Source organism: Watersipora subatra, chromosome 4 (genome assembly GCF_963576615.1).
Source record: "Watersipora subatra chromosome 4, tzWatSuba1.1, whole genome shotgun sequence".
In the NCBI taxonomy this organism is placed as follows: domain Eukaryota; kingdom Metazoa; phylum Bryozoa; class Gymnolaemata; order Cheilostomatida; family Watersiporidae; genus Watersipora; species Watersipora subatra.
In genome coordinates, this window is record NC_088711.1 from 59,096,370 (window position 1) to 59,123,632 (window position 27,263).

The 27,263-nt window shown below is 34.2% G+C and overlaps 1 protein-coding gene across 1 annotated transcript; it reads right to left on the bottom strand.

The window, feature by feature from the left end:
- Positions 1-78: 78 nt before the first annotated feature.
- On the bottom strand, positions 79-25,741 carry LOC137394404 (mucin-1-like). Its single transcript, XM_068081120.1, has 6 exons — positions 25,673-25,741; positions 22,206-22,421; positions 10,345-10,467; positions 7,391-8,396; positions 1,027-1,152; positions 79-662 (listed from the first exon to the last, which is right to left on the bottom strand). Exons 1-6 carry the CDS (start codon positions 25,739-25,741, stop codon positions 79-81), a joined length of 2,124 nt encoding a protein of 707 aa, XP_067937221.1.
- Positions 25,742-27,263: the final 1,522 nt, after the last annotated feature.

Genomic DNA, 27,263 nt, shown 5'->3' on the forward strand with positions numbered 1-27,263 from the left:
CGTTTTAATTGCGATCTCGTGTTTTAATCGCAAATTTTGTTGATCTTAATCTTGAAAAATTTTGGTATTCAGATCACTTCAAACATTATAAACATTGTTTAGGATAAAAAAATTTATGTTGTCTAATAATGTAGAAGTGGAAGGAACAGGTGGAGCAGTGGAATGAACAGATGGAGCAGAAGAAGGAATAGATGGCGCATCGAAAGGAACAGATGGAGCAGTGGAAAGAACAGATGGGGCAGCGGAAGGAACAGATGGAGCAGAAGAAGAAACAGATGGAACAGCAGAATGAACAGATGGAGCAGCGGAAGGAACAGATGGAGCAGAAGAAGAAATAGATGGCGCATCAAAAGGAACAGATGGAGCAGTGGAAGGAACAGATGGGGCAGCAAAAAGAACAGATGGAGCAGAAAAAGAAATAGATGGAACAGCAGAATGAACAGATGGAGCAGCGGAAGGAACAGATGGAACAGTGAAAAGAACAGGTGGAGCAGAGGATGGAACAGATTGAGCAGTGGAAGGAACAGGTGGAGCAGCGCAAGGAGCAGATGGAGCAGATGAAGGAACAGGTGGAGCAGTGGAAGGAACAAGTGGAGCAGAGGAAGGAACAGATGGAGCAGAGGACTTAGCAGATGGATCAGTGAAAAGAAGAGAATAAACAGCTGAAGGAGATATTAATGAATGAGGAATAAAACAGGACGAGCCACTCCTTGTTTTACCACTTCTCATCCAAACAAGCAGCTGTAGATTACTTGTTTTGCTTCTGGACATACATAAGAGCTAGTTCTTTTACTGATGACAATGTACCACAAATTTTTCCAACCAATCATTCAAAAGTTATTTTCAAGCTGTTGAATAATTGGTCAGATCAACTCAGCCAAAGCATAACATGCGGAATGTGTGTCAAGTCCCTATACAGGGGTGTGTGAGAAATCACACAAATTACCTGTTTGGAAAAAACAAGCGATGAATATGAGGCACTTGAGTAATCAACATTCGTAAACCTGAAACATTAGAATTTTGTACCTCTTGGCTGACAAATGTCACATGTTAGAGGACAGTTGTATTGCGCCTGAATCAAATCATCACAGTGGCCAAAATATATTCCACCTTCTTGGCAATCGTCAGATTCAACAACTGCGGAACAGTCCACTAAAACAATTCAGAGCATGTTGTGCAACATACCATGACATGTAACATTACTTAATGTTACCATTACTTAATTCTGAGCTGGTATAGTAAAATTTGTGATTTACCACATCATAAATTCATTGCTTTCAAGTTTAACAGGTAAAGGTTGAGTTAGAGCTTAACGATTTCTAAAAATCATCAGACGATTTGACTATTACAATCGACGAATCCCATATATCGTGAATTGTCTATTTATGGACAAATGGTAATATATTGCAATATTATTATTATGTAAAAAACTTGTAAACTTTTGTCAAAAGTTATTTATATCTTTTAACTCAATAAAAACTGTTTTGTGTTCATAATAATTAGAAACATTTAGTTCATGAATTCCCGTGTGCGTGGAAGGGAAGGCCATTCAATGAGCTATAAGACTAGAAGGTCTCGTGCATTTTAGTTCCAGTGTCACTCACTCTGAAAATTGTCAGGTGTGAGGTGATCCCCATTACACCATTATCGTTTACCCGATTGGCGATATCTTCTTGAATGATGCCAATCTTTAAATCGGCTACCTTAATAATTGTCAGTGTACAATAAAATCCCCATATTATGAAGCTCTACATTGAGCATGCGAAAGGTTGTAAAATCTGCATTAGGATTATTTTCTTTATTGCAAGGAAACATAAAACATGACTTACCTTCACACCTTTCTGGAGTATTCCAAGGATGAGCACAAATACATTCACACGTGAAAATGTTCAAGGTACTTCCATTCTCGCAGGTTTTCTCCATGCAGTCTGTAAAAAACTCCCTCATCAGCCGTGAATAGCCAACTCAATTAGACTGACCTAGGTTACGTTTAAACATATTCTAGGTGCTGAGAAAACCTGGACATAATTTTCTGTTACATTTAATTTCAATTTAAGGTTTGTTCACCTTTTGCGGTTCAATATTGCTTATGCTTTGTTTTATTTACATTTTCATTCCTAATAAATACTTTAATCTCAAGCAATACTAATCTAAGCAATCTGTGGCCAATGTATGTGCCACTTTTATAAATCAGTGATTTCCTAAGGAGTTAATGAGCCACACAAACTCCAATTTTAAAATGAGTATAATCTGTATTTAAAATTTTCATTAACACGTGTTATGATTTTTAGACATTTTTGTTACACTGCTCAAAAAATACAGCTAGTAGTATCATAGTATGTAGTCTATAATGATAATAAAGATCATAATATTTATTATTATAACAATGATAATGAAAAAAAATTGTTAAACAAGTATTTATCATCAAACATCATCATCATGCCCTAATTATTGCATCATCACACCCTATTTATTACATCATCACACCCTATTTATTACATCTTCACACCCTATTTATTACATCATCAATCATACCCTATTTATTACATCATCATACCCTATTTATTACATCATCATACCCTTTTTATTACATCATCATACCCTATTCATTACACCATCATACCCTATTTATTACATCTTCACACCCTATTTATTGCATCATCAATCATACCCTATTTATTACATCATCATACCCTATTTATTACACTTTCATACCCTATTTATTACATCATCATACCCTATTTGATACACTTTCATACCCTATTTATTACATCATCACACCCTATTTATTACATCATCATCAAACTTTATTTATTATATCATCATACCCTATTTATTACATCATCAAACCCTATTTATTACATCATCATCACACCTTATTTATTACATTATCATACCCATTTGTCACACCATTATGCTCTACAAAATACAATACCATAATTGTTATGTCATAATACTTTTGTTATTTTAGTAATAAGAGAAACAACTTTTAACACTTAAAACTAAACACTAAGTATTAAAAGAATTAAAGATGAATATTATCTTCACCTCAAAAAAATTTGAACTGACGCTGAAAGAAGATGAATAAGTTGCAATGTCATCAAAAAGGCTGTTAAGTGATCTTTCAAAGGGTTATTAGAATAGTAATAACCACAGGACCTGACATTTTTTATAAAACTTTACCAAGACATTGAATTTGCCTTTATTTGTTCTAGACAAAAAATTAAGTGGCATTATTTTATTATTATTTTGTGATAGTAATAAATATTTCAGGCTTTGTATGTAGTGTAAACTTTTTTCAAATGTTGCAAAAATATTCTGCAAAGTTGTGGTTGATGAAGATTTGTTTTTGCATGAGATAATCAATTTTTAGTTGCAATACATTAATTCTAAAAATTTTTGCAGTATGGAAAAAGTTTATACTGTTTTCTTGAAAAGAATTACATATTTAGATAAATATTGCTCCTTTAGCAAAATTGAGGTTGCTTGACACTTTTATCAACTAGAAAACATTTGTATCATGCAAAAACTTGGGAATTTTTTTGCATTACCTTTAACATAATGTAAAAAAGTTCACTCACATCTTTAGTGTTTTATTATAAATCTCAAAGCATTATCTATTACATCATCAGTAAAACTTGCATAAATTATTTGCCTTCTAGTATTGAAGATAACGACACAGATAATGACCACACATTTATAATGGTTGATTAATTGATAAAAAATATCAAAATTAACACAAATATGCGATGTTTAGTTAATATTTTAATTTACTATTTTATGTTAGTACTTCTGTTTTAATAATAACAGAAAACGAATAGTAACTTAGAACCTATTGAAACATTTTACAGTTAATGGGTTGGAGCCATCTGTCAAGATACCAAACTAAGAAATGTTTGAGATCTCAATTAAAGTTTGTCTAATAGTCTGGTACATTGAGACCATCTGTCATAGCCTTAGACTGATTCATAATAGTATTGTGTATACGCACGCTACTTCTCACTGAGGCACACTAAACGAATTGGGCTATTTAAGTGTTTAAAATAGCAGCAATCAGAGATATACAAGTGAGTGTTTGGTGTTTTAGAGTCTTTTAATGCTGATATGTTGTTATACCAGCATTTAATAAAAAGACTACAGCTGAGTTCTGTTGTTGTGAAATAGGAAACACCCGTTCAAGAATAATCTATGCACTGTATTGATTATTTAAATTTTTATTATTATATATTATAATAAATATTATAATAAATGTTTATAATATATTACAATACATTATAACTATATTTGTAATATATTTTATATTATAAATATAATATAACTATTATAGTATATTTTCAAATTTTTATTAATTATTATTAAATTATTAATATATTAATAATTTTTATCCAAGTGTAAAAAACAAGTCATTAAAGCTTTCAGACTTTGACACCAGTGAAGAAAAACTGATGAAAGAAATAGGAGGTCAACCAAAGGATTTCTAAATGTACATTCACCAAATCACCGCTGATTTTTTGTTTTTGTATCTTTTTTGTCAGAGTGCAAACATCTGTTATGCTTTTTGAGTAAATTAAATATTTTATTAGTTTGTATAAGTCATGTGAGACTGAAACAGTAGACTGGCAAAGCCAAAGTCTAAAACTGAACGAAAACTTTTCTGTGAACTTGGAAAGTTGAGAAGTTTTAGAATATTGTGTACATTGAGCACTGCATGTGTTAGGACTGCTACTACCATCATTTTTCTTAGTAAAAGAATTAGAAAAGCACCAAACGCCAAAACCAGAGAACATTCTTAGTGGCTGTTAGTTAGATAACTACACACATTCTCACACGATGTTTGGTTGAGACTAGACTAATTTGAACAGACCTTTTGGCGAACATACGTCGCATGAGATTGGACAGTGGTAATAGGCGTAACCAGATTCAAGACATTTGCCAGAATAGCTTCCTCCTTCTCCACATTCCTCGGGTTCAGTTATATCAAAACAGTCCTCCGGAGCTGAGAATAGAAAAACTAGTGAGTGCTACTTGTACATGTAAAAGCTGCAAGTAGTAAAAAAGATGTACAGCTACTAGTATTACAAAAAAATTGGTAAAAGTCAATTTAAACATTAAGCCAAAAGCATCAGTAATTAGTATCCTTTCTTCATTAAAAATAATACCTATAAAATGCTTTTTGATTTTTTCCTTTTCTACAATTTATCACTGTTTCAGAGATCTTGATTTTCAAAGTATATTAATTGATCACAGCGACTGTACAAGATTAAAGACAAGCGATGCTTATAAAACACAATACTTTAAACTAATAAAGGTCAAAGTTCACTGCTGCTAAGTTATTCTATAAATATTTATTTGACTTTTATAAATTGGTTTCAAATGTTATAAACCTGAAGCTGGTAGAACACTTGTGAGTGACCGGTGACGGTGGTGCGGCTGGTGTTCCCGGTGCTACCGGTGCTCACTCATCTGGGTGATACCATAACTGGGTCTGTTTTCTGCAAACTGCCGGCCGGACTGTCCAGATGCTAGTCTTAAACTATCAGACAATCCCTTTTTGCTTTATGTTTGTATTTTAGTTATTTTCTATGTTTTACCTATAAATTACACTCAATAAAGGATAGCAAAAAAGCATGGTCAGTAGAAACTGTTTCACTTATTAATTAAAAAAACTAACATTCTGTAAAGCATCACAAACCAAATGAATGACATAGAGCTGTTATAACTACAATTGTTGAGGATTATGGTTGATGCTATTTAGCCTAACTTCTGTCATAGTTAAATAGCATTATTATTTCTACCGTTTTTCTCAGCGCTTTCGATTGTAATTCGTTGATTCTTTAAATGATGCTTTATGAAGTACAAAATAGAGACAGCGACACAATTTAGGGAAAGGCAGGTAAGTTTTGCCAACACATAATGAGTATCGCAGGTTTATTTTTGGGAATTCCCCTCTAAAATAGTTGAGAAGTAGGATATGGCAACTATCTTGCTGCTTGTGCTTCAATTGTCGTCAAACTGGTAAATGAGTTGTTATCAAATTTTTATATCTTGGGCTAAAAAGTGAACTCTAAACTAAAAGTTTGAGCGAAACTTTTTTTAAATGCTGTTGATAGAATGCACATTATTGGCACATTTATTTAGTTAATCATTCTAAATATATGTGCCATTGCGCTGATGTGCTGTACTTATTGAGAATGTTGTTACAGCTCACACTGCTTTACTAGCAATACAATTTGTTACTAAACTCTTTTAGGGGTAAGTTGTGCCCTCATGATTGGGACAAGTTGTGCCATCATGATTGGGGTAAATTGTGCCATTACGATCGGGGTAAATTATGCCATCATGATTGGGGTTAGTTGTGCTATTATGATTGGGGTTAGTTGTGCCATCATGATCGGGGTAAATTGTGCCATTATAATTGGGGTTAATTGTTCCATCATGATTGGGGTAAAATGTGCCATCATGATTGGGGTAAGTTGTGCCATCATGATTGGGGTAAATTGTGCCATTACGATCGGGGTAAATTATGCCATCATGATTGGGGTAAGTTGTGCCATCATGATTGGGGTAAATTATGCCATCATGATTGGGGTAAGTTGTGCCATCATGATTGGGGTAAGTTGTGCCATCATGATTGGGATTAGTTGTGCCATTATGATTGGGGTAAGTTGTGCCATCATGATTGGGATTAGTTGTGCCATCATGATTGGGGTTAGTTGTGCCATCATGATCGGGGTAAGTTGTGCCATCACAATTGGGGTTAGTTGTGCCATCATGATTGGGGTAAGTTGTGCCATCATGATTGGGGTTAGTTGTGCCATCATGATTGGGGTAAGTTGTGCCATCATGATCGGGGTAAGTTGTGCCATCATGATTGGGATTAGTTGTGCCATTATGATTGGGGTAAGTTGTGCCATCATGATTGGGATTAGTTGTGCCATCATGATTGGGGTTAGTTGTGCCATCATGATCGGGGTAAGTTGTGCCATCACAATTGGGGTTAGTTGTGCCATCATGATTGGGGTAAGTTGTGCCATCATGATTGGGGTTAGTTGTGCCATCATGATTGGGGTAAGTTGTGCCATCACTATTGGGGTAAATTGTGCCATCACAATTGGGGTTAGTTGTGCCATCATGATCGGGGTAAGTTGTGCCATCATGATTGGGATTAGTTGTGCCATCATGATTGGGGTAAGTTGTGCCATCATGATTGGGGTAAGTTGTGCCATCACAATTGGGGTAAGTTGTGCCATCATAATTGGGGTTAGTTGTGCCATCATGATTGGGGTAAGTTGTGCCATCACTATTGGGGTAAATTGTGCCATCATGATTGGGGTTAGTTGTGCCATCATGATCGGGGTAAGTTGTGCCATCATGATTGGGTTAGTTATGCCATCATGATCGGGGTAAGTTGTGCCATCATGATCGGGGTAAGTTGTGCCATCATGATTGGGGTAAGTTGTGCCATCATGATCGGGGTAAGTTGTGCCATCATAATTGGGGTTAGTTGTGCCATCATGATTGGGGTAAGTTGTGCCATCACAATTGGGGTAAGTTGTGCCATCACTATTGGGGTAAATTGTGCCATCATGATTGGGGTTAGTTGTGCCATCATGATCGGGGTAAGTTGTGCTATCATGATTGGGGTTAGTTGTGCCATCATGATTGGGGTAAGTTGTGCCATCACAATTGGGGTTAGTTGTGCCATCATGATTGGGGTAAATTGTGCCATCATGATCGGGGTAAATTGTGCCATCATGATTGGGATAAAGTGTGCCATCACTATTGGGGTAAGTTGTGCCATCATGATTGGGGTTAGTTGTTCCATCATGATTGGGGTAAGTTGTGCCATCACAATTGGGGTTAGTTGTGCCATCATGATTGGGGTTAGTTGTGCCATCACAATTGGGGTTAGTTGTGCCATCATGATTGGGGTAAATTGTGCCATCATGATCGGGGTAAATTGTGCCATCATGATTGGGGTAAAGTGTGCCATCACTATTGGGGTAAGTTGTGCCATCATGATTGGGGTTAGTTTTTTCATCATGATTGGGGTAAGTTGTGCCATCACAATTGGGATTAGTTGTGCCATCATGATTGGGGTAAATTGTGCCATCATGATTGGGGCAAGTTGTGCCATCATGATTGGGGTTAGTTGTTCCATCATGATTGGGGTAAGTTGTGCCATCACAATTGGGGTTAGTTGTGCCATCATGATTGGGGTAAATTGTGCCATCATGATTGGGGTTAGTTGTGCCATCATGATCGAGGTTAGTTGTGCCATAATGATTGGGGTAACTTGTGCCATCATGATTGGGGTAAGTCGTGCCATCACTATTGGGGTTAGTTGTTCCATCATGATTGGGGTAAATTGTGCCATCATGATCGGGTAAGTTGCACTATGACTCAACTTATCCCATGACATTTGATTGCAGTAGAGTGATATGGCTTTTGTAGTTTAGACTCCTGTACAATCACAGTAGCTCTAGCAAGACTGCTGTACAGTCAAGGTAGCTCTAGCAAAATGCCTGTACATTCGAGGTAGCTCTAAGATTTCTGTAAATGGCTTGCTAAACCCCAAAAGTAAATGTTTCTACCTTTGGGAGATGGGAACTTCATGTTCTTTCTTATAGTCAATTTCACAAAATTGAATGTTTGCGCATGGTGTTCTTTACTGAGCTAATTATATTGTGTTACTCTGTGTTTTATAAAGTCGGTCACATAGCCCACTTGCTATAAAATAGCTGTGATGAGTTGCCTGCTCTACTGTGAAGGAATTTAAACTAGGCTTTACATACAAACATGAGACCATTCCTTCGAATGAAGTTGAATTGTACTGATCTTTAATTGGAAAGCAAGTTTTTTTTATCTGACAAAATAATACCGGGATTCTGCGTAAAAAAGCTGTTACTAACCTATTGGGTCACAATTCCTGCATGTGATTGGACATTGGTATTGAGCTTGGCTTGAGCGCAGACACTGGTCAAAATAAAGTCCTCCTTCTCTACAATCGTCAGATTCATCAACTGTAGAACAGTTCACTAAAATAAGAAATTATCAAAACAGAGCTGAACATCAAAAAAGAGATATTGCCAGTCAATGCTATGCTTGTAGGCAAGATTTGCTTTTAATCATACATAACTGATATTTTAATTCTCAAGTACTAGATATCCATGGCGTGTTGATTTTATTTGTATTTACCAAAAGATGCACCCAACAATCGTATTGCTAAGTCTTTTAATCTTTTGTCAAAAGAGATAAGATCTATTTATATCTAAACTTGGTAGTTTTAAGTCTTCTTTCTATAAATTCTCGTTTTTGCATTTATGAGACCACACGGTGACACATTTTTTATTTATTGATATTTTATTTACTGTTTTTGTAAAACACGTTTTCTATGAAAACAATTATGGCTTTTAAGCAGAGAACATTCTTATAGAATTTGGTAGTTTCAAGTCTTCCTTCTAGAATTTTGTTTTTCTATTTAAAACACTACATGGTAACACCTCTTTTATTTATTGATATTCGTATTTACTGTAATTTTAATAAAACACGTTTTCTATAAAAACAATTATAGCCTTTCAAATGAAAGTATACGCGCTATATAATGAGATTTTAGATTTTTGTCTAAACACACTTGATGGAATATGCTTCTGTATATTTGTAAATAAAAACAGCGGTGGCTTAGCTTTCTCAAGTTCCTGTCCAAAAAGACCGTTAAGACAGGAAATGTATACCACTTAAAGTTGCTCTCTCGATCAAGTCAGTAATGCAGATTAGTGCTCACACACTAAGTTACAATAACATCGAAAAGACTGTCAGCGATCTTTCAAAGAATAATTTATTTAGTAGCAGCCACAAGACCTGGCGCTTTTTGCCAAAATTTACCAACACATTATTCTACACAAAATATTAAGTGGCATTACTTTGTTACTGTTCTTCTAGTAATTATCAGTGTTTGTCTGTTGTTTGTGTGTCCAGTTACACCGATTAAAATCTATGAACAAAAAATCTGCTTTGCACTAGTATTAATCTAAAAACTACCAGTTCTGAAAACATGCAAGCGAACCACTATGGTACATTGTTCATACTATGGTATAACTGTGCACATGCTTATGCAACGCTTGCAAAAATATAATTGGTTACTAATAGCACGCTTGAAGATCATGATTGCGTAAAAGATTATGATGCGTAACGTCAAGCTGGGGATGCAGTTCTTGTTATAGTAAAGATTTAGACTAGTTTAAGTTACTCAAATTCATTGGACAACTATTTCATTACTCATGCAGTACTGGGAATTCATCTAGTTGAATTGATAAACAAATAGTAAAAAAGTCTTCTACACACCTTGTATGTTACAGATGTTGCATGCAAGTGGGCAATTGTATCGTGTCTCTTCAGAGCTCGTACACTGGCCATCACTTGTGTTATTGTCGCAATCAGCAGGTTCAACAACCGCAGTACAATCCACTAAAACCAGCAAAATTTAACATTAGATAGAGTGAGTAATTGCCAAAACTTTTTTGCATGATTAATTAAGATGTTCTTAAACTAAACTTTTCAGCAATAATATTAAAATTGCATCTTACTAAATGAATCAACACACAAAAGTAAGTGACAGTTTCAGCATAGCATCATTTAAATAATAACAGAACGTAACATCCAGGTTTGATAAAATTTTCTTCTAATCCACTGGAGTGGTTACAGACTATGACAACCTTTAGTAAAGATCATATTGGAAATATCTTAAATCATTGAAAACTTTCACTAAATAATTGCCTTCTTTTGTGTTATGAATTTTATTGGAGACTAAAACTTTGTCAACCATTAAAAAGTTCTTGGATAAACAACACTCTCTCTGTGTATCACGTTCTGTGAGAATGTAGGCGATCATGGTTCTACCCCTTCCCTCATAACCATGACTTTTCCTGGCAGGTTTTAACAGGGGTTTGCTAATGCCTTCTGGTAGGTATTTTTATTGAGACACCATCTCAAACTAAGCTGGCTGTTGGCTCGCAAAGGAGCCCATCCGTCTTTTGTTAGGCTTTATTGTATTTAGTCTTGCCGGGGTGCTAGCCACTCTCCTCATCAACACTGGAGTCAATTTTGTTGCCAACAACCCAACCGGATTTGTCACAAGAGCTACTGTGACTGGATGCCCTTCCCAACATGACCAATGTTCCTTACGTGACTTGAATCACTGATCTGTTAATCATAAGTCAGTGCCCTAAACAACACTACTGACACATAAAACCCATTTTAATCTCAAAAGAAATATTGGTAGAAATATAGCCCATGTGTTACACAAGTTTTACATTGTTGAATAATTTTTGATATCAAAAAATACCAAAAATGGTACACTTTACTTACCGTCACATTCGTCACCGATATCCCACTCGTGAGCGCAAATACACTGGCACGTGTGCCTGTTCAGGAAGCCTCCGTTTTTGCAGAATTTCTCTCCACAGTCTGTGAAATTTTTCATAGTGTTAAGCATTTGAAAGAATTGCAAACAAAGTTTTATGAAAAACTGCGACATGGATAACTATGAAGGTGGTGAAATGGAAACTTTGCGTTTAAAATCTCATTTTGAATGTTTAATAAAAACATACGTAACAAATTATATCATCGCAAAAATTACGTGAAACAAATACAATCGCCTTTAAACACAACTTGAGCTGGAGCTTTCAACCATTTGTATAACAGCATTGAACTAACTTTGTTGTTGTTATTGGCAGCCATTGCTAGTACAAACTTTGTGTTACTCTCAATAGGTACAAATGCCGAAGAATAAATTTATAGGATTACTGTATTAACCACTTTTATGAATTACTATTTTAAGCAACTTATAATGATTAACCTCTGAGCTTGAGATGTTTTCTATTGTAAAGCGAGCAATATTTTTAGAGTTTTATAAGATCAAAGTCAGCATACCTTCAACCAATTAAAAACTAAAGTACTCAGGAGTAAAGATTAGATACACCTGTATATTAGTAAAGCTGAACTAGTAGCAACTGCTCTAAAGAAACTAATAAAAACCGTTCACACAGAACACCGTTCACCGTTACACAAACTGCTGGATAGGATTGTAAGGCTGTTTTGAGCTCACACTTATGGTTCGGTGTAAAATCTTCGCCAACCAAAACTTTCATTAAAAAATATATATTTGAGTAATGTACACTGTGCATGTAACAATCACATGTAAAAGACTGACTCTATAAAGCTAAAAATGCTTCTTTTATATAGAAACTGTGATGGCATGATTGATATCAAAACGTAAACTTTGCCAAACGCAACTTGGTATATGTGGCACAACGTTTGCCAAAATATACATTACATTTTTTAGACACGAATAGAATAACTGCCACTCAAGAACGAATATATCATTAGATTGGTATCAAGAATAAACCTTGAAGGCAAACACATGATGAGACTGTTAATTTTAGACATAGTTCATAGCAATGTCAGCAATGACTGTCAATATAGATAAAACAGTAAACATCACATGGCCTGTGTAAATGAGTGACTACTGGGAATGTCACAGACATGCTGTCATAAAGAGATAATGGTTGTCTAATAAATGTCTAGCTGACAACGGATTGCTAAGATTGACATATTCAGATCAACACTAATAAATTTTTCTGAATAACTCATTCTTCTTCTTTGAGATATGTTAATATCTTACAGAACATTATTTTTTTAATACACTAGTTCTAGTTTGGAAGTTTTTGTGTTGTCAAAAACAGATATCCAGTTGGTATTAAGAAAAGAAAATTTGCTTTGGATATTCCGTCACTAAAATGGTTGTTTCCTTTTCACAGTATTACTAATTTTCCCATAACACTATGATTTGTTATACATAAAAATAATTTAACAAAGTGATCTATGGTGTCACTAGTTTCCCATGGTGCTTAACAAAATATATCATAGACAAGTTGCAGCATTTTAACAATCTATGTATAGGTTATGGCTGTTAAAACTGTAAACTTTTATCTAAAAAGTACTCAATATACCCTGAAGAAATTGAGGCTAACATTCTATTTGAAGATGGCTGATGTAGCCAAATATTTGAACAACCATCATCATTCCTATAAGAATAAAACTGTTACAAACCTCTCTGCTCACAAATGTTGCAAGTAAGGGGACAGTTGTATTGGGCTTGACTGGAAGTCAGACATTGACCATAGTATTGCCCTCCTTCTCGACAATCCGCTGATTCAACTACAGCACTGCAGTTTACTATATGTAAAAAAGTTAAGGTTGAGCAGTGTATAATAATTATAAAAAATATGTTATATTTGAGCAGTGTATAATAATTATAAAGAATATGTTATATTTGAGCAGTGTATAATAATTATAAAGAGTATGTTATATTTGAGCAGTGTATAATAATTATAAAAATATGTTATATTTGAGCAGTGTATAATAATTATAAAGAGTATGTTATATTTGAGCAGTGTATAATAATTATAAAAATATGTTATATTTGAGCAGTGTATAATAATTATAAAGAGTATGTTGTATTTGAGCAGTGTATAATAATTATAAAGAATATGTTATATTTGAGCAGTGTATAATAATTATAAAGAGTATGTTATATTTGAGCAGTGTATAATAATTATAAAGAATATGTTATATTTGAGCAGTGTATAATAATTATAAAGAATATGTTATATTTGAGCAGTGTATAATAATTATAAAGAGTATGTTGTATTTGAGCAGTGTATAATAATTATAAAGAATATGTTATATTTGAGCAGTGTATAATAATTATAAAGAATATGTTATATTTGAGCAGTGTATAATAATTATAAAGAATATGTTATATTTGAGCAGTGTATAATAATTATAAAGAGTATGTTGTATTTGAGCAGTGTATAATAATTATAAAGAATATGTTATATTTGAGCAGTGTATAATAATTATAAAGAATATGTTATATTTGAGCAGTGTATAATAATTATAAAGAATATGTTATATTTGAGCAGTGTATAATAATTATAAAGAGTATGTTATATTTGAGCAGTGTATAATAATTATAAAGAGTATGTTATATTTGAGCAGTGTATAATAATTATAAAGAATATGTTATATTTGAGCAGTGTATAATAATTATAAAGAATATGTTATATTTGAGCAGTGTATAATAATTATAAAGAGTATGTTATATTTGAGCAGTGTATAATAATTATAAAGAGTATGTTATATTTGAGCAGTGTATAATAATTATAAAAAATATGTTATATTTGAGCAGTGTATAATAATTATAAAGAATATGTTATATTTGAGCAGTGTATAATAATTATAAAGAATATGTTATATTTGAGCAGTGTATAATAATTATAAAAATATGTTGTATTTGAGCAGTGTATAATAATTATAAAGAATATGTTGTATTTGAGCAGTGTATAATAATTATAAAGAATATGTTATATTTGAGCAGTGTATAATAATTATGAAAATATGTTATATCATATGTTAATGCTCAGGCTGCAAATAAATACTTTTCAGGCTGTTTTAAAAAACTGAGCTTGGGAAGATTTGTAATTGTTTATTCATCAGAATGTTTCATTCTGTTATAATTGTTTCAATTTATTTGTTACACGTATAAAAATACCATAAAAACTTATTTGATAGTTGTTAAAATTATTTAACATAGTTAATAAGCCATAGTCTTAGCTTTAAGCAAATTTTTAAACAAAATTTCGCAGTAACCCTCTATCTATCTATCTATCTATCTATCTATCTATCTATCTATCTATCTATCTATCTATCTATCTATCTATCTGTCTATCTATCTGTCTATCTATATATATCTATCTATCTATCTATCTATCTATCTATCTATCTATCTATCTATCTATCTATCTATCTATCTATCTACCTACATGTATCTATATATCTCTTTATCTATCTCTCAACCTATATATTTATCTATCTATCTATCTATCTATCTATCTATCTCTCTATCTATCTATCTATCTATCTATCTATCTATCTATCTATCTATCTATCTATCTACCTATCTATCTATATATCTATCTATCTATCTATCTATTTACCTGTCTATCTAATGCTTCGTTTTGTAAGCAGCTCATCTTATGAATTCACATGGTATATGAAATCTCGTGTTTGGTTACGCTGCAATATTATATGTCAATTTTTGACAAACTGTTCCAAGCTATCAATATTACACAGATGTTGATAGACAGGAGTTGACTAGCCTTATACCAAGTTTGTTGCTAGCCTAAATAGGGTTTCTACAAGAAAAGATGTCATGCACATTTGGTTACCTGTACTTGGCTTATGAGCTTTCTTAAGAGCCTTTGGCACCACGCTCTTTTTCGATACGCTGTGTAGGTTGCTTTAAAATAACCTACATGTATATCTAGCCAAAGCACAACAGATAGAAAACTCTAATGATGGTAAAGTATTCCATCTTGTAGTAAATGCCCGTTAACACAAAGTAAAAGAGAAAAAGTAGTTGAGTCCAGTTTGAAAAATCATCTATCACAATCAATGGACATCTACGGAAAGCTGTACCAGTACGTAACAAACTTGTTTATTAAAACGCTATCTCAGGAGTGAATACACTACAAGTAGTAATCATTACATGGACAGGCGATGGCCTAGTTACAGAAGTATTAGTGTAAGAAGCTGCAACAAAACTGTTCCAACTCGAGAGAACTTCAAGATAAAAGAATTCATGACATGAAATTCCTTGTTAATAAAAATGGTAATTGCAGCTGTTGCTGTTCTACTGCAGGTTTTCCACGCAGTACATTACATTTTTCTCTTAAACGAGTCTTTTCAGAATCAAAAAATAATTTAGCACTTTTATATACTACCGAACATAGCGATTTGTACTTTTTACCTTGGCATTGGTCTGGAATATTCCATGGATTAGCGCAATCACATTCACAATCCTTGGTAAGGGTTCCACCATTTTCGCAAGCTTTTCCTCTGCAATCTGTAAAATCCTCAAACTATTTTCTAGCTATTTTAATTGCTGCTAAAAAACTTGATTAGAACAAAGTTAGTAATTTTTGGCTAAAAGTGTCAGTTTTGTATCATAGTAACTATAAACCGGATTGGTGCAAAACCAAAATGACAAGAAAAAAGTGAAAACAAATGCTATCATTTGAGCCAGACGCTAAATATCATCTTACCACAAAGATTGTCAGCACTACAATGATGGGGGCAATCTTTGCATACACTTCCAACCTTGAATGCATCTCTCCAGTTATCCGTGTAGTATCTGCAATATTGTATTTTCATTATATCATGCAATTTTAATTAATCAAAAAAGCTACGCTCCACCTTTGGGAGAATTACACGAGCTTAGCAGATTGTTGAGTATTTGATAATAAGATTCTTTTAAATAGTATGATAATAATTAACCAGGGATATATAATAGAATTGTAAAAACTTCATCAAAATTACTTTGGTGCTTTTACCACCAAGATATATCTGCTGCTGATATTACTAAACATTTATAATCAAGATTGAGGTCCTTCACTCAAAAGGTCATGTTAAGTGACAGGTTACAGACCTATAGAAATTATCTTATTAATTGTTGCTTACATTATATAGAAAATTATCTTTCCTTTAATATACCAATTACTATCACATATTGTAGTATAGTCAACCATTGTTCATAGAGTTGTCACCTATACCCAGTATTCCTTTTTTTCTTTCTCTTTTTGATGTAATACCTCCATGAGCTGACAATACAATTTAATACTGCAATACAAGTCTGATGGGATCTTCACATTCAACAAGTAAGAGGTAGTTAATGAATTGCTTTATCATATCTGTACTTAAATAAAAGTAAACAATTATTTGCATGCATTGAGCGAATACAAAAGTATGTTAATAGCTTATTTTGAAAGTAGTTATGCCTTGCAAAAACCTTTATTTCTGTCACAGTTTGTTGTTAGCAATGACCAGACGTGCTAAACGCATTGCAGTTTCAAATTTTTACTCATTGTAGATCTATGAAATCTGGGCAAATTTTACTGAACATTACTATTGTATTTGAGAACAACTAAGTTTAATAATAATGATTGCCTTGATTTGTACCTTGCGGTTGTCTTTCTTACCAAAAACAGAAGCGCTAAACTGCACTTGAGTGAATACAAAAAAACACGTAAATCAAATAGAGTGAACAAAGATACTAATAACATAACATTTCTCCTTTTCACAGAGAGGTGTCATACAAAATTCTGGCAGGCCACAGTCTACGATTCATAATCCTTAAGATAATGGTTGTTGCGTTCGACAAGTGGTGAGAGTTAAGTCCGGTATCAATTTAACTGGACTGAGAGTTTCGAATCGGGTGCTTGGAGTGGTTGAGTTATTTTTGGCCTATACAATACTGGTGGGGCCTGAATTAGGATTTGTTTAACATGATTACAGCTGTCAACATTAGGCACTGGGTCTGCCGCGATGTATGGTGTCGTGTTCTTCTGGCGTAATTGGTCCTGGTGTCTTCAAACACATAGTTGGTTTTCAGTAGCATCTTGTACACGATGCATACTTTGTTCATTGGCTTGTACTGTGGTACCTGGTAACCACTTCTAGTTGAGTTAGTCCGGTATAATTGGTATTACACCAGCCCCCTTGGGATGTACTTGGTAGCTTCCTCAGGAGTGGTTATTCTCACATTTTTCTTTGGCTTCAACAAATCAAGCTGTGTCCTTACGTTGAGACCCATCCGCATTTCAGCTGGTGTCATTTTAGTAGACGTATTAACATTTGTACGGCACTTCAAAAGAAACTGGTCAGTGTGTAACTGGGAAGTTCCTGAGTTGTTCTGTATGACTGCTTAAATTACTGAATAAAGCTTCTGCTTGTTTGTTACTTTTGTGATGGTAAGGAGCCATAGTAATGTGCTGTATGTCATCACTGTCTATAAAACACTTAAACCCAGCAGAAGAAAACTGTGGTCCATTGTCGCTGACCATAATCTGCGGGAGACACATTATGGCTAACAAGGTTTGCAGTAACATAACTGTAAACCGAGTAGTAGTGATGCGCATGTGAAACAACTCTGGCCTCTTTGAGAAAAAGTCCACTACAATAAGAAACATGAAGTTGTTCATTGAGCCTGCGAAGTCAATGTGAAGCCTCTTCCACGGAGCCTCAGCTGGTGTCCAATGATGAGTATCGGCCCGAAGTGCCTTGTGGTGCGCATTGCACTGTAGGCAAGATAGAGCCACCATTTCTATTTCATGGTCAAATACGGACCACCACATGTAGTTGTGCGCTGGTGTCTTCACCCTCACTATACACCGGTGACTAGTAACTCTTCTAGTAGGATGGACCGCAGAGAAAGGGGAACATAATCAAACGTGACTATCACATTTAGCAGCGGTCTGGAGAAGATTCTTTTTGGCCTTTTCTTTAATTTTTAATTTTGAATTTCTTCTATTAATTTTTATTCTTCAATTTTTCTTTTTGGGTTTTTTAAAACTTTGTTAAAATTCTATGCTGTCTTCTGGCCTAACATTTGTTTTTGTTGATTCTGTTGATATCAATGTCCAAACAAATGTGTTTAGCAGAGCAGGAGTTTTTATGTGTAGCCATTTTTAATACTTTTTATGGAACCAAAGAGAAATCTTTAACAACACATTAATTTTAGCACAAAACATAGCCTTAAAATAATAGCAAAAATGCAGAAAATGAAATTCCTTTTCATTATTAATAAAAAATTTATCATAAAATTCTGCGAGCTTATTTTACCAGAAGTCTAAAAACTAAGGAGATTGTTGCACTTTGAGGTCATAAAAATAAGTTTTTAGCTTTGAAAGTGGCAAGAGTATTATACTTGAGTAAGCGCTATATTTGAGTTATTGTATTAAACGAATGAAAAAATTGAACACAGTAACATCGGCGTTTTAAACTTTCGGTAAAGTCAAATATACCATAAGACCGCTAACTGAACTCCACCTTTATTTGAACGCCACCTCTATTTGCCCGCCACTCTGACAGAAGGGTTGTAAAACAAAGCACCATGGCATTCAATTAAAAGTTTTGCGGTAATACTGGGATAAACTACTTGGTTTTGGAGTTATCACTTCTCTCATTCTGTGGCTTTAGAAAATTTAGTTCTTATATCATTGTATTGATATTAGTGAGCTCATGGTTTGACCCGAGCGGTTTTGCATTCAAGAAAGCACCAGTGTTGCAAAACGAGGACACTTGTGTTGATTTTTGTATTAATGTTTCAGTTACGGTATTTCTTATACTAATAAATTTCCCAAAAAATACACACTCACTAAATAAAGCCACCATAAACTTTATTGTATTATAGCGCTCGACTATTTTTTATATATTCATTTATCTAACACTCGTTTTAATTGGGCAAATCTTTATAACTACTGTCCAGGGATTTAGTTAATCATATCTTTTAGTGTTTTAATTGGTATTTCTATTTGTTAATTAATATTTAGTAAGTGCTACGTAAAAATTCTATTTTGGAATCCCTAATATCTGCCAAATCAGCTGTATTGGCTGTATAAGCTGTATTGGTTAGCATCTACTGATATCGGCCGACATCTGACGTTTTTATTACGTATAAGGAAGGCACAATTTTGAGGAAGACAAGACTGGTGGTAGAGCTAGTCAAAGGTTGATATTTAATTTATATAATGGTATTCTACGATTTCAAGACTATTTTATTTTATCTCATCAATAAATGAACTTCTGCAAGTGCACAGTTGAATAGAAGTCAAGCAGTGTTAACTTCAATATAGACATAAACAAGTGCCAGTATTCTTTCACTATAGTGTTCATATACATGTAGTTGTTTTGTGTCTATTACATCACACTTTTTCCTGTTCACCCCCACAAAGCTTCATTCTGCCAAATTTCCAATTTTTGTGTTCCAAAAGTCTTTACAAGAAAATAAATATTTACTGATTAAATTTGCATATTTCTCATAAAAGGCTGTTTTAATTTTATATTACAACAGTATTTTTAGCAATGGTTTGATGTCATTGCTCAAGTTAAAAACTGCACGCGCATACATGTAGTATGCACTGTACTACTGTAGCACTCTGTTGTGATGTACAACAACTTATCAAAGAATGTACATGTATGTAAAAGCTCTCTTACGCTGGTCCGTAGTTGCAGACGTAACTGTGGAAGTGTGCACCCAAGCACTCAGTATAACCACAGCCTAATTTTGAAGAAGAGGCCCAAATCATCTGAAATGGAAAATAAAACATAGAAAAGGTGGAAGCTGCAGAAACTCGCTTTAAATCATATTATTATTAGTGTCACCCTTGGATTCACTGCTCAACGGCATTTTGTAAAAGTCCTGAAACTGCACACAACTTGTTCTGAAAACATATTTATTTTATTTAATACTGCAAAAATTTTAGCTAAGATTAGCTCAAAAAGATCTGCATCTTTTTCTCAAATACCTTTTCTATGAAAAACATGAAAAACAACCTATTAAGCACAAAAATGTATTTGACAATTGCAACTTTTTAAAAAGTTGTAGCTTAAGATACAAATGCCTGCAAAAGGTATTCTTCATAGCAATATGAATCATGAATATATTTTAATATGTAATAATAAATATAATATTAAATATTTTAGCAATGGCAGCCGCAGTTTGAGTGTTATTGTATAGCGATTGTAAAACTGTATAGTAAAATTCTTGCATGATAGCTTTGCTAATGAAATGAATTAGCTTACTGCTAAAGTGTCAAGGTAATTAAAAACATCCTAATTGCATTTTTGATTGATCTGAGCATTTTAATCTAGATTAAATTTTATAAATTCTAATCTTAAAACATCCTGGCAGACAGATCACCTCAAAAATCAAAAACAATTGTAAGTGATGGAAAAAATACCAGTAATTTCTGATACAATATACTAATATTTGTTTAAGTTCACCTTTAAATATCCACTTGACCTGATTGCTTAGGTTAGATATTCATATAACCTAAATACATAACTTGAATATTCATATAACCTAAATACATAACTTGAATATTCATATAACCTAAATACATAACTTGAATATTCATATAACCTAAATACATAACTTGAATATTCATATAACCTAAATACATAACTTGAATATTCATATAACCTAAATACTATACATAACTTGAATATTCAGATAACCTAAATACATAAATTGAATGTTCATAAAACATAATTACATAACTTGATTATTGATAAAACCTAAATACATAACTTAAATATTCATATAATTTAAATACATAACTTGAATAGTCATAAAACCTAAATACATAACTTGAATGTTCATATAACCTAAATACATAACTTGAATATCCATTTGACCTACATAACAATTTCAGATCAAACAGCCATTTACTCACATTTCAGGCAGAGTCGTACAACTATTCAAAGGTTTCTGAAAAGTTGAAAGCTTAGCTACTGATCACTCTTTAACTATTGAAATGGTATTTGGAAAGTTTGCAAAGTTTTTAAACACTTCTATCAGGTAGTTTAGTAGACACACCTAATTTAGTTATAATAAAATACTGCCTCATAATTTCAGGTTCCACTATAGCTTTAAGATATGGTGTTGTAATTGTTTGGTGTTGATTATTAAAGTAGAAAATTTAAAAGTCGTCACAATTTAAAGAGACATTGTCAATCGTATACAAGATATAATCGTGTAATGGCAATTTATCTCACATCTTACGATTTTCAAAGTGAGCGATACTGGAACTAAAACACACAGGCCTTCCAGTTTTATAATACGCTTATTTCATGGCCTTCCACGCACACGGGCATTTATGAAATAGATGTACTAACTATCACGAACTCTGAACAGTTTTTTTTTAAATTAGAAAATACAAAAAAAATATTAACATAAATTTGCAAATTTTTTCACATAATAATATCGCGCTATATTGCGAATAGTCTGTTTGCAATACTAAATCGAATCACCTGTTGATTTTTGGAAATCGTGAAGCTCTAGGTGCCTCACCATGTGATGCGGATAAATACATGTAAATGTAAATGATTTAGCAATCTGTTGTGTCTGACAAAATTAATGTTTAGAAACTTTATAGAATATAATATCTGATTAATGAGTTGGTCAGCCATATATAATAAATAGGTTTATTATATTTATGAGGTCAGCTCATGACATCAATAACTGTAAATGGCCATGTTTGTGTTCTCTGAAAGCATCATAAACATGGATATGCAGTACTTACCCGAAAGTATTCCTGACCTGAGTACCAGGTAATATCTGGCACAGTTGAGCTACGATGCCATTGTTGCACAACGTCAAGCCATTTTCCTTCCCTGTTGCCTGCTGTGGTTTGACTAATTGCAAATCGTCCAGGAATGCTAGCGTTTGTCTCAGCTCCAAGTCCATCGCAGGCGTCTGCCCATCTTTGTGCCAATCTTGCAAGCTCATTATCCCACACCTAAGGATCATATAGCAACTTATGTAATACAGATACATGTACAAGTACATCTCTCTCTTTTCTCACCTTGAGTTACGCATGTCTGACTACGGACTCATTCTCCTGGTTATTTTAAAAAAGTGAGTGACCTGTTTTTTATGTCTTTTCTCACAAAAATGATCTTTTGGAGAATTGAACCATCTGTTGCTCACATGTTAGTCGTGGGGGGGGGGGTGGGAGAGGGGGCACAGAAGCATTTTTTTGTCATTCTTTGCCAAGGAGACAAGACAATGATGTATAACGAGTCTTAAGTTTAATAGATAGAATAAAGCATCCCATACCTTATTTATCATACCTACCGGAGATATTGTTGCCAAGCAGTGATTATTTGCCACTAAAAGTTGAGTAGAAAGACATAAATAAGATTTTCTTTGCGCCATGCGCATTTAGCCAAATCAGCCAATCAGCTCCGTAAACATAAATCTATGCCTTTTTTTAATGCGGCGCGTATTCACTTTCACTGATAACACATAGGTCCTTAGTCTGTTTCCACAATCGCTCTGTTAAAAAACTGCCGTCAGCATTGGTAGTAGCAGTGAAAATTTAATATCTCTAATTAAATTGATTACCACAGCTAGCTATTATGGATTACATAATTCATTATAACCAAGTTCTACTAAGCCAACAATGTTGAGTGTGCCATCCTAAATCCGATCTCTATGGACCTATCGATCCTACATCACAAGCTGGACACAGGTATGTAATTAGTTTTATCGATGAGCACTCAAGCATGATGTTCACCTATTGCTTGCGATCTAAAAGTGATGCCGTAGAGGGCTTAAAACGTTTTCTCGCAGATGTAGCACCTATAGGATATAGCACCTCAAATCGCAGATTTACAAAAAGTCGAGTATAATGAAACTCGACAACCTACCATAACAAGACCAAAGCGAGTAACTAACATTCCACCATATCTTGAAAAAAACTATGACTTATCATATACAACGACTACAAATTATGCATATTCTGCCATCACACACATGCCGACTACATATGAAGAAGCAGGGAATTCACCTAAAGCTGCAATGTAGAGCGCAGCAATGGACACGGAGTTATCGACTCTCAATGGAAACAAAACATGGGAGATAGTAAAACACCTACCTAGCCGTTCTCAAACAAAAGGCAAGTGGGTTTACACCCTAAAACAAGGAAAGGATGTAAACGATATCAAATACAAGACACGCTATGTTGCTTGCGGCTACTCACAAAAGCAAGGACTCGATTATAATGAGACATTCTCACCCACAACCAGATTCACATCAATTCGGGCTTTATTACAAAAAAGCAGCGAATGAGCACTTACACATTCACCAAATAGATGATAAAGGTGCATATCTCAACGTCCCTATAGACAAGGAAATATATGTTTAACAACCTCCAGGATATGAAGTACCCAGCAACAATGACAATCAATTCTCATGTTTATTAAAGAAGTCACTCTATGGGCTAAACAAAGGAGATGTAATTGGAACAACACTTTAACGAAATATCTTCTCACTGAAGGATTTAATTCTAGTGTAATAGATCCATGTACATATGTTAAAACATTTGAAGATGATGACTACGATATACTACTACTCTGGGTAGATGATATACTCATTGCGGGTAGAAAGCTCAAAACCATAGAGAAGGTTAAAGATGTGGTTGCATCAAAAAGGTCAATTTAATGAAATTAAGACCAATAAAAGGCTAAAACATCCGCTACAATTTTATGTCATTTTGGTTTTTATAAACTAACCCTGTCCAGGGATATAAGTGTTTGAATGAGGCCATCTTTTAAAAAGCTCAGATTCGAGCGAACGCTTCATTCATGACGTAACGAGTGATACATGTGAAAAAAGTCCACAAGCGATAAATATAAGATCTCTTCTTTAGCCAACCAACAGCACAAAATTTTTATATAGGTCATAATAAACGTTATCACTCGTAAAACGCGTTGTCTGTGATCTCGAAGTTAAGGATTTTACTCTATTATTAGATCACATCAACATCAATATTTACTAAATTAATTAACACCGTTACTTTAATAAATTACTCGATCGACACGTTTTATTGACGAACAACAGAGTTTTAAAAATGCTTCCAGTTCTTGAGAAGGTGACTCTGAGTTTTCTGAGCATCAGCTAGTTAAAGTTTGGGGCAAACAGCTTATAGTTAAAGCTGACAGGTGTCAGCAGCGTTATGCTGCTGAGTAATATAGGAGAATGGAAGTAAATTTATCTTTTACTTTGAATCTCTTATAGATATACTGATATGTTTACATTCAGATTATATTTTCCTGTTTGAGACTATAATGTAATTTTTTGAGCACGAGTGCGAGATGTGGATGCACAGTGGGTTCTTGACGGCTTCTTTTTAATCTATAGCATCTAGAAATACAATGGCTTAGATTGTTGAATATAATAAAGGTAATAATTTTAATACTCATTAATAAATTTACTAATTAATAAAATTATAAATTTTTGCTATCACCAATCATCATTTCATAATTTTTTTATTGTTTCACCTATAGCTATAATATTTGCTTCAAATTTTCTTTGGCAGTTTTAGCTAGTAAATTAGATTTATGATTAGACTTCAAATTTTTAGACTTTAGTTCAGGGATGGGCAACCTTTTCAAGAAAAGGGCTATTTTGCAAAATGTAACTATTGTCGAGGGCCGCATCATACAACCCTGATTTGGTATTTTCTGTCTTTATTAAAATTTCAAAAAGTAGCACATAATATACAACTTGAATACAATACAAGAATAAACATGTATGTATTGGATTTATAAATGACAGTAGACAGTAGATAAAGTATGGAGATACGAAATATAATACTTTTATAATATTCATAGTTAGTGAGAAGCTTGGTGTTTTGAGCCAATTCGTTAATGTTAGGTTCTATTCTTGATGTGCACAGACGCAAACTATGCAGCAGATGACTGTCAGTCAGGTTGCTTCTCAGTTTGCTTTTGATATGCTTCATTTTGGAAAACAGTTGCTCACAGGTATATGTACTTCCAAACATGCAGACAAATCTTCTGGCAAACTGCTTTAAATTACAGTAATCTGCAGTTGGTAAGGACTTATAAAAGTCAACTAGGTGCATCTCTTTGAAATTTTGGATGAGAATGTCATCCTCCTGCAGCGCATTCAGTTCAAGCTGGAGCTGGATGGCTGCTGAGCTTATCTCACAAGTACAAGGCAATGAGAAGATGGTCATCTCACTTCTGAGACTTCTGAACTCTGTAAAACGAGAGGAAATCTCCTCTTGAAGTACTGCCACTCTCTGAGCATAGCTATTCAGGATCTCATTTTTGCAATTAAAGACAAATTTAAGGGTGGGAAAGTGATCAACTTTTTCTTCACGCAGACTTTGTTGAGCTGGTGGCCATAATAGGCCGATGTAAGCAGATTAATTCTGATGATTTATTTTTAGCAACAAGTACAAAGCATTGCCGAACAGAAACAGGAAACAGAAATGTGATTCACACAATCGTAATACATGAATAGATTGGAGTTGCCTACTCCGTACCGAGAGCATAATTCCTAATTAATAGTGAATATACTATTTATCACATGTCTAGCATACAGTGCCAGATTGTCAGTTCAACATGCCCCCTCAAGCTGGAGCTCGTGTGTTTGGTTGTAATGAGCAATTCGACCAAGTGGTTTTGTTAGAAGGTCAGCTAGGTTGCTCTTAGTATCGACGTGTACATACGATATAGCAGTTTGTTGTCGAACGAAATGGAAACGGATGTCGATATGCTTAGTGCGGCTATGTTTGCTGGCCGTGTCCTTAGTTAGTGCAATAGCACTTTGGTTGTCAACATGTATAATAGTAGGATTAGATTGTGGCATACCAAGAGAAGAACACAGTTGTCGTAAATACAATGCCTCTTTGGTGCCTTCTGCAATCGCCATATATTCAGCTTCGCTGGATGATAATGCAACAGTAGGTTGCTTACGCGATTTCCAGCTAATGGGTGTGCCTCCGAGATTAAAGAGGTACCCTGTGGTTGAGCGTCTGTCATCGCAGTCACCACCCCAGTCAGAATCAGTAAAGCCTAGCAATGTGCCATTAGTTGGTGTGAATGTGAGAGAGTATGATTTTGTAGCTTTTATGTAGCGCAGAACTCTTTTCACAGCAGCAACATGTGACTTAGTTGGTTTCTCTAAAAATTGAGAAAGCTTGGAAACGATCCAACTGATATCAGGTCGGGTTCCTGTCATTAGGTATATAAGGCTTCCTATAGCTTGGCGGTATGGAAAGTTAGTGTCGATATTGTCGGTATCAGTAGCCTTTCTGAGTGTTAATGTATTCTCGGCTGGCGTTTTAGCTGGCTTACAGTCTGTCATGTTGAAACGCTTGAGTATCGCTTCTGCATAACGTTCTTGACACATTTGGTAATTGCCGCTAGCTAGTCGTTGAAAATCAATGCCTAAGAACCATTGTAACTTACCACGGTCATCCATTCTAAACTTGTCATGTAGGGATTGCTTTGTGGTAGTTATCAGCTCTTGGCGGTTGCTTCCAACTATGATGTCGTCTACCCAGAATAAAATGATTATCTGATCATCTCCATCTTGTTTAGTGTATAAACATGGATCAATATCATTGGCAGCGTAGCCTATAGATTTCAGATAGTCGGTTAGCGTGGTGTGCCAGTTCCTGCCACTCTGTTTTAGTCCATATAGTGACTTGTTTAGATGACATGTGAGATGTGTGTTTCTGGCATCCACTTGCTCATATCCAGGAGGCTGCTGTACATAGATATCTTTGTCTATAAGAGCATTTAAGTATGCACCCTTTACATCA

Excerpts from the sequence above, each read along its gene's own strand:
- LOC137394404 (XM_068081120.1), bottom strand. The coding sequence starts at position 25,741 with ATGCTCAGAGAGTGGCAGTACTTCAAGAGGAGATTTCCTCTCGTTTTA. Across the intron at positions 8,397-10,344 it reads CAACATCTGTAACATACAAG|TGCAACTTACCCGATCATGA; the intron begins GTGTGTAGAAGA and ends GTTGAGTCATAG. Across the intron at positions 663-1,026 it reads TGACATTTGTCAGCCAAGAG|CTGTTTATTCTCTTCTTTTC; the intron begins GTACAAAATTCT and ends TATCTCCTTCAG.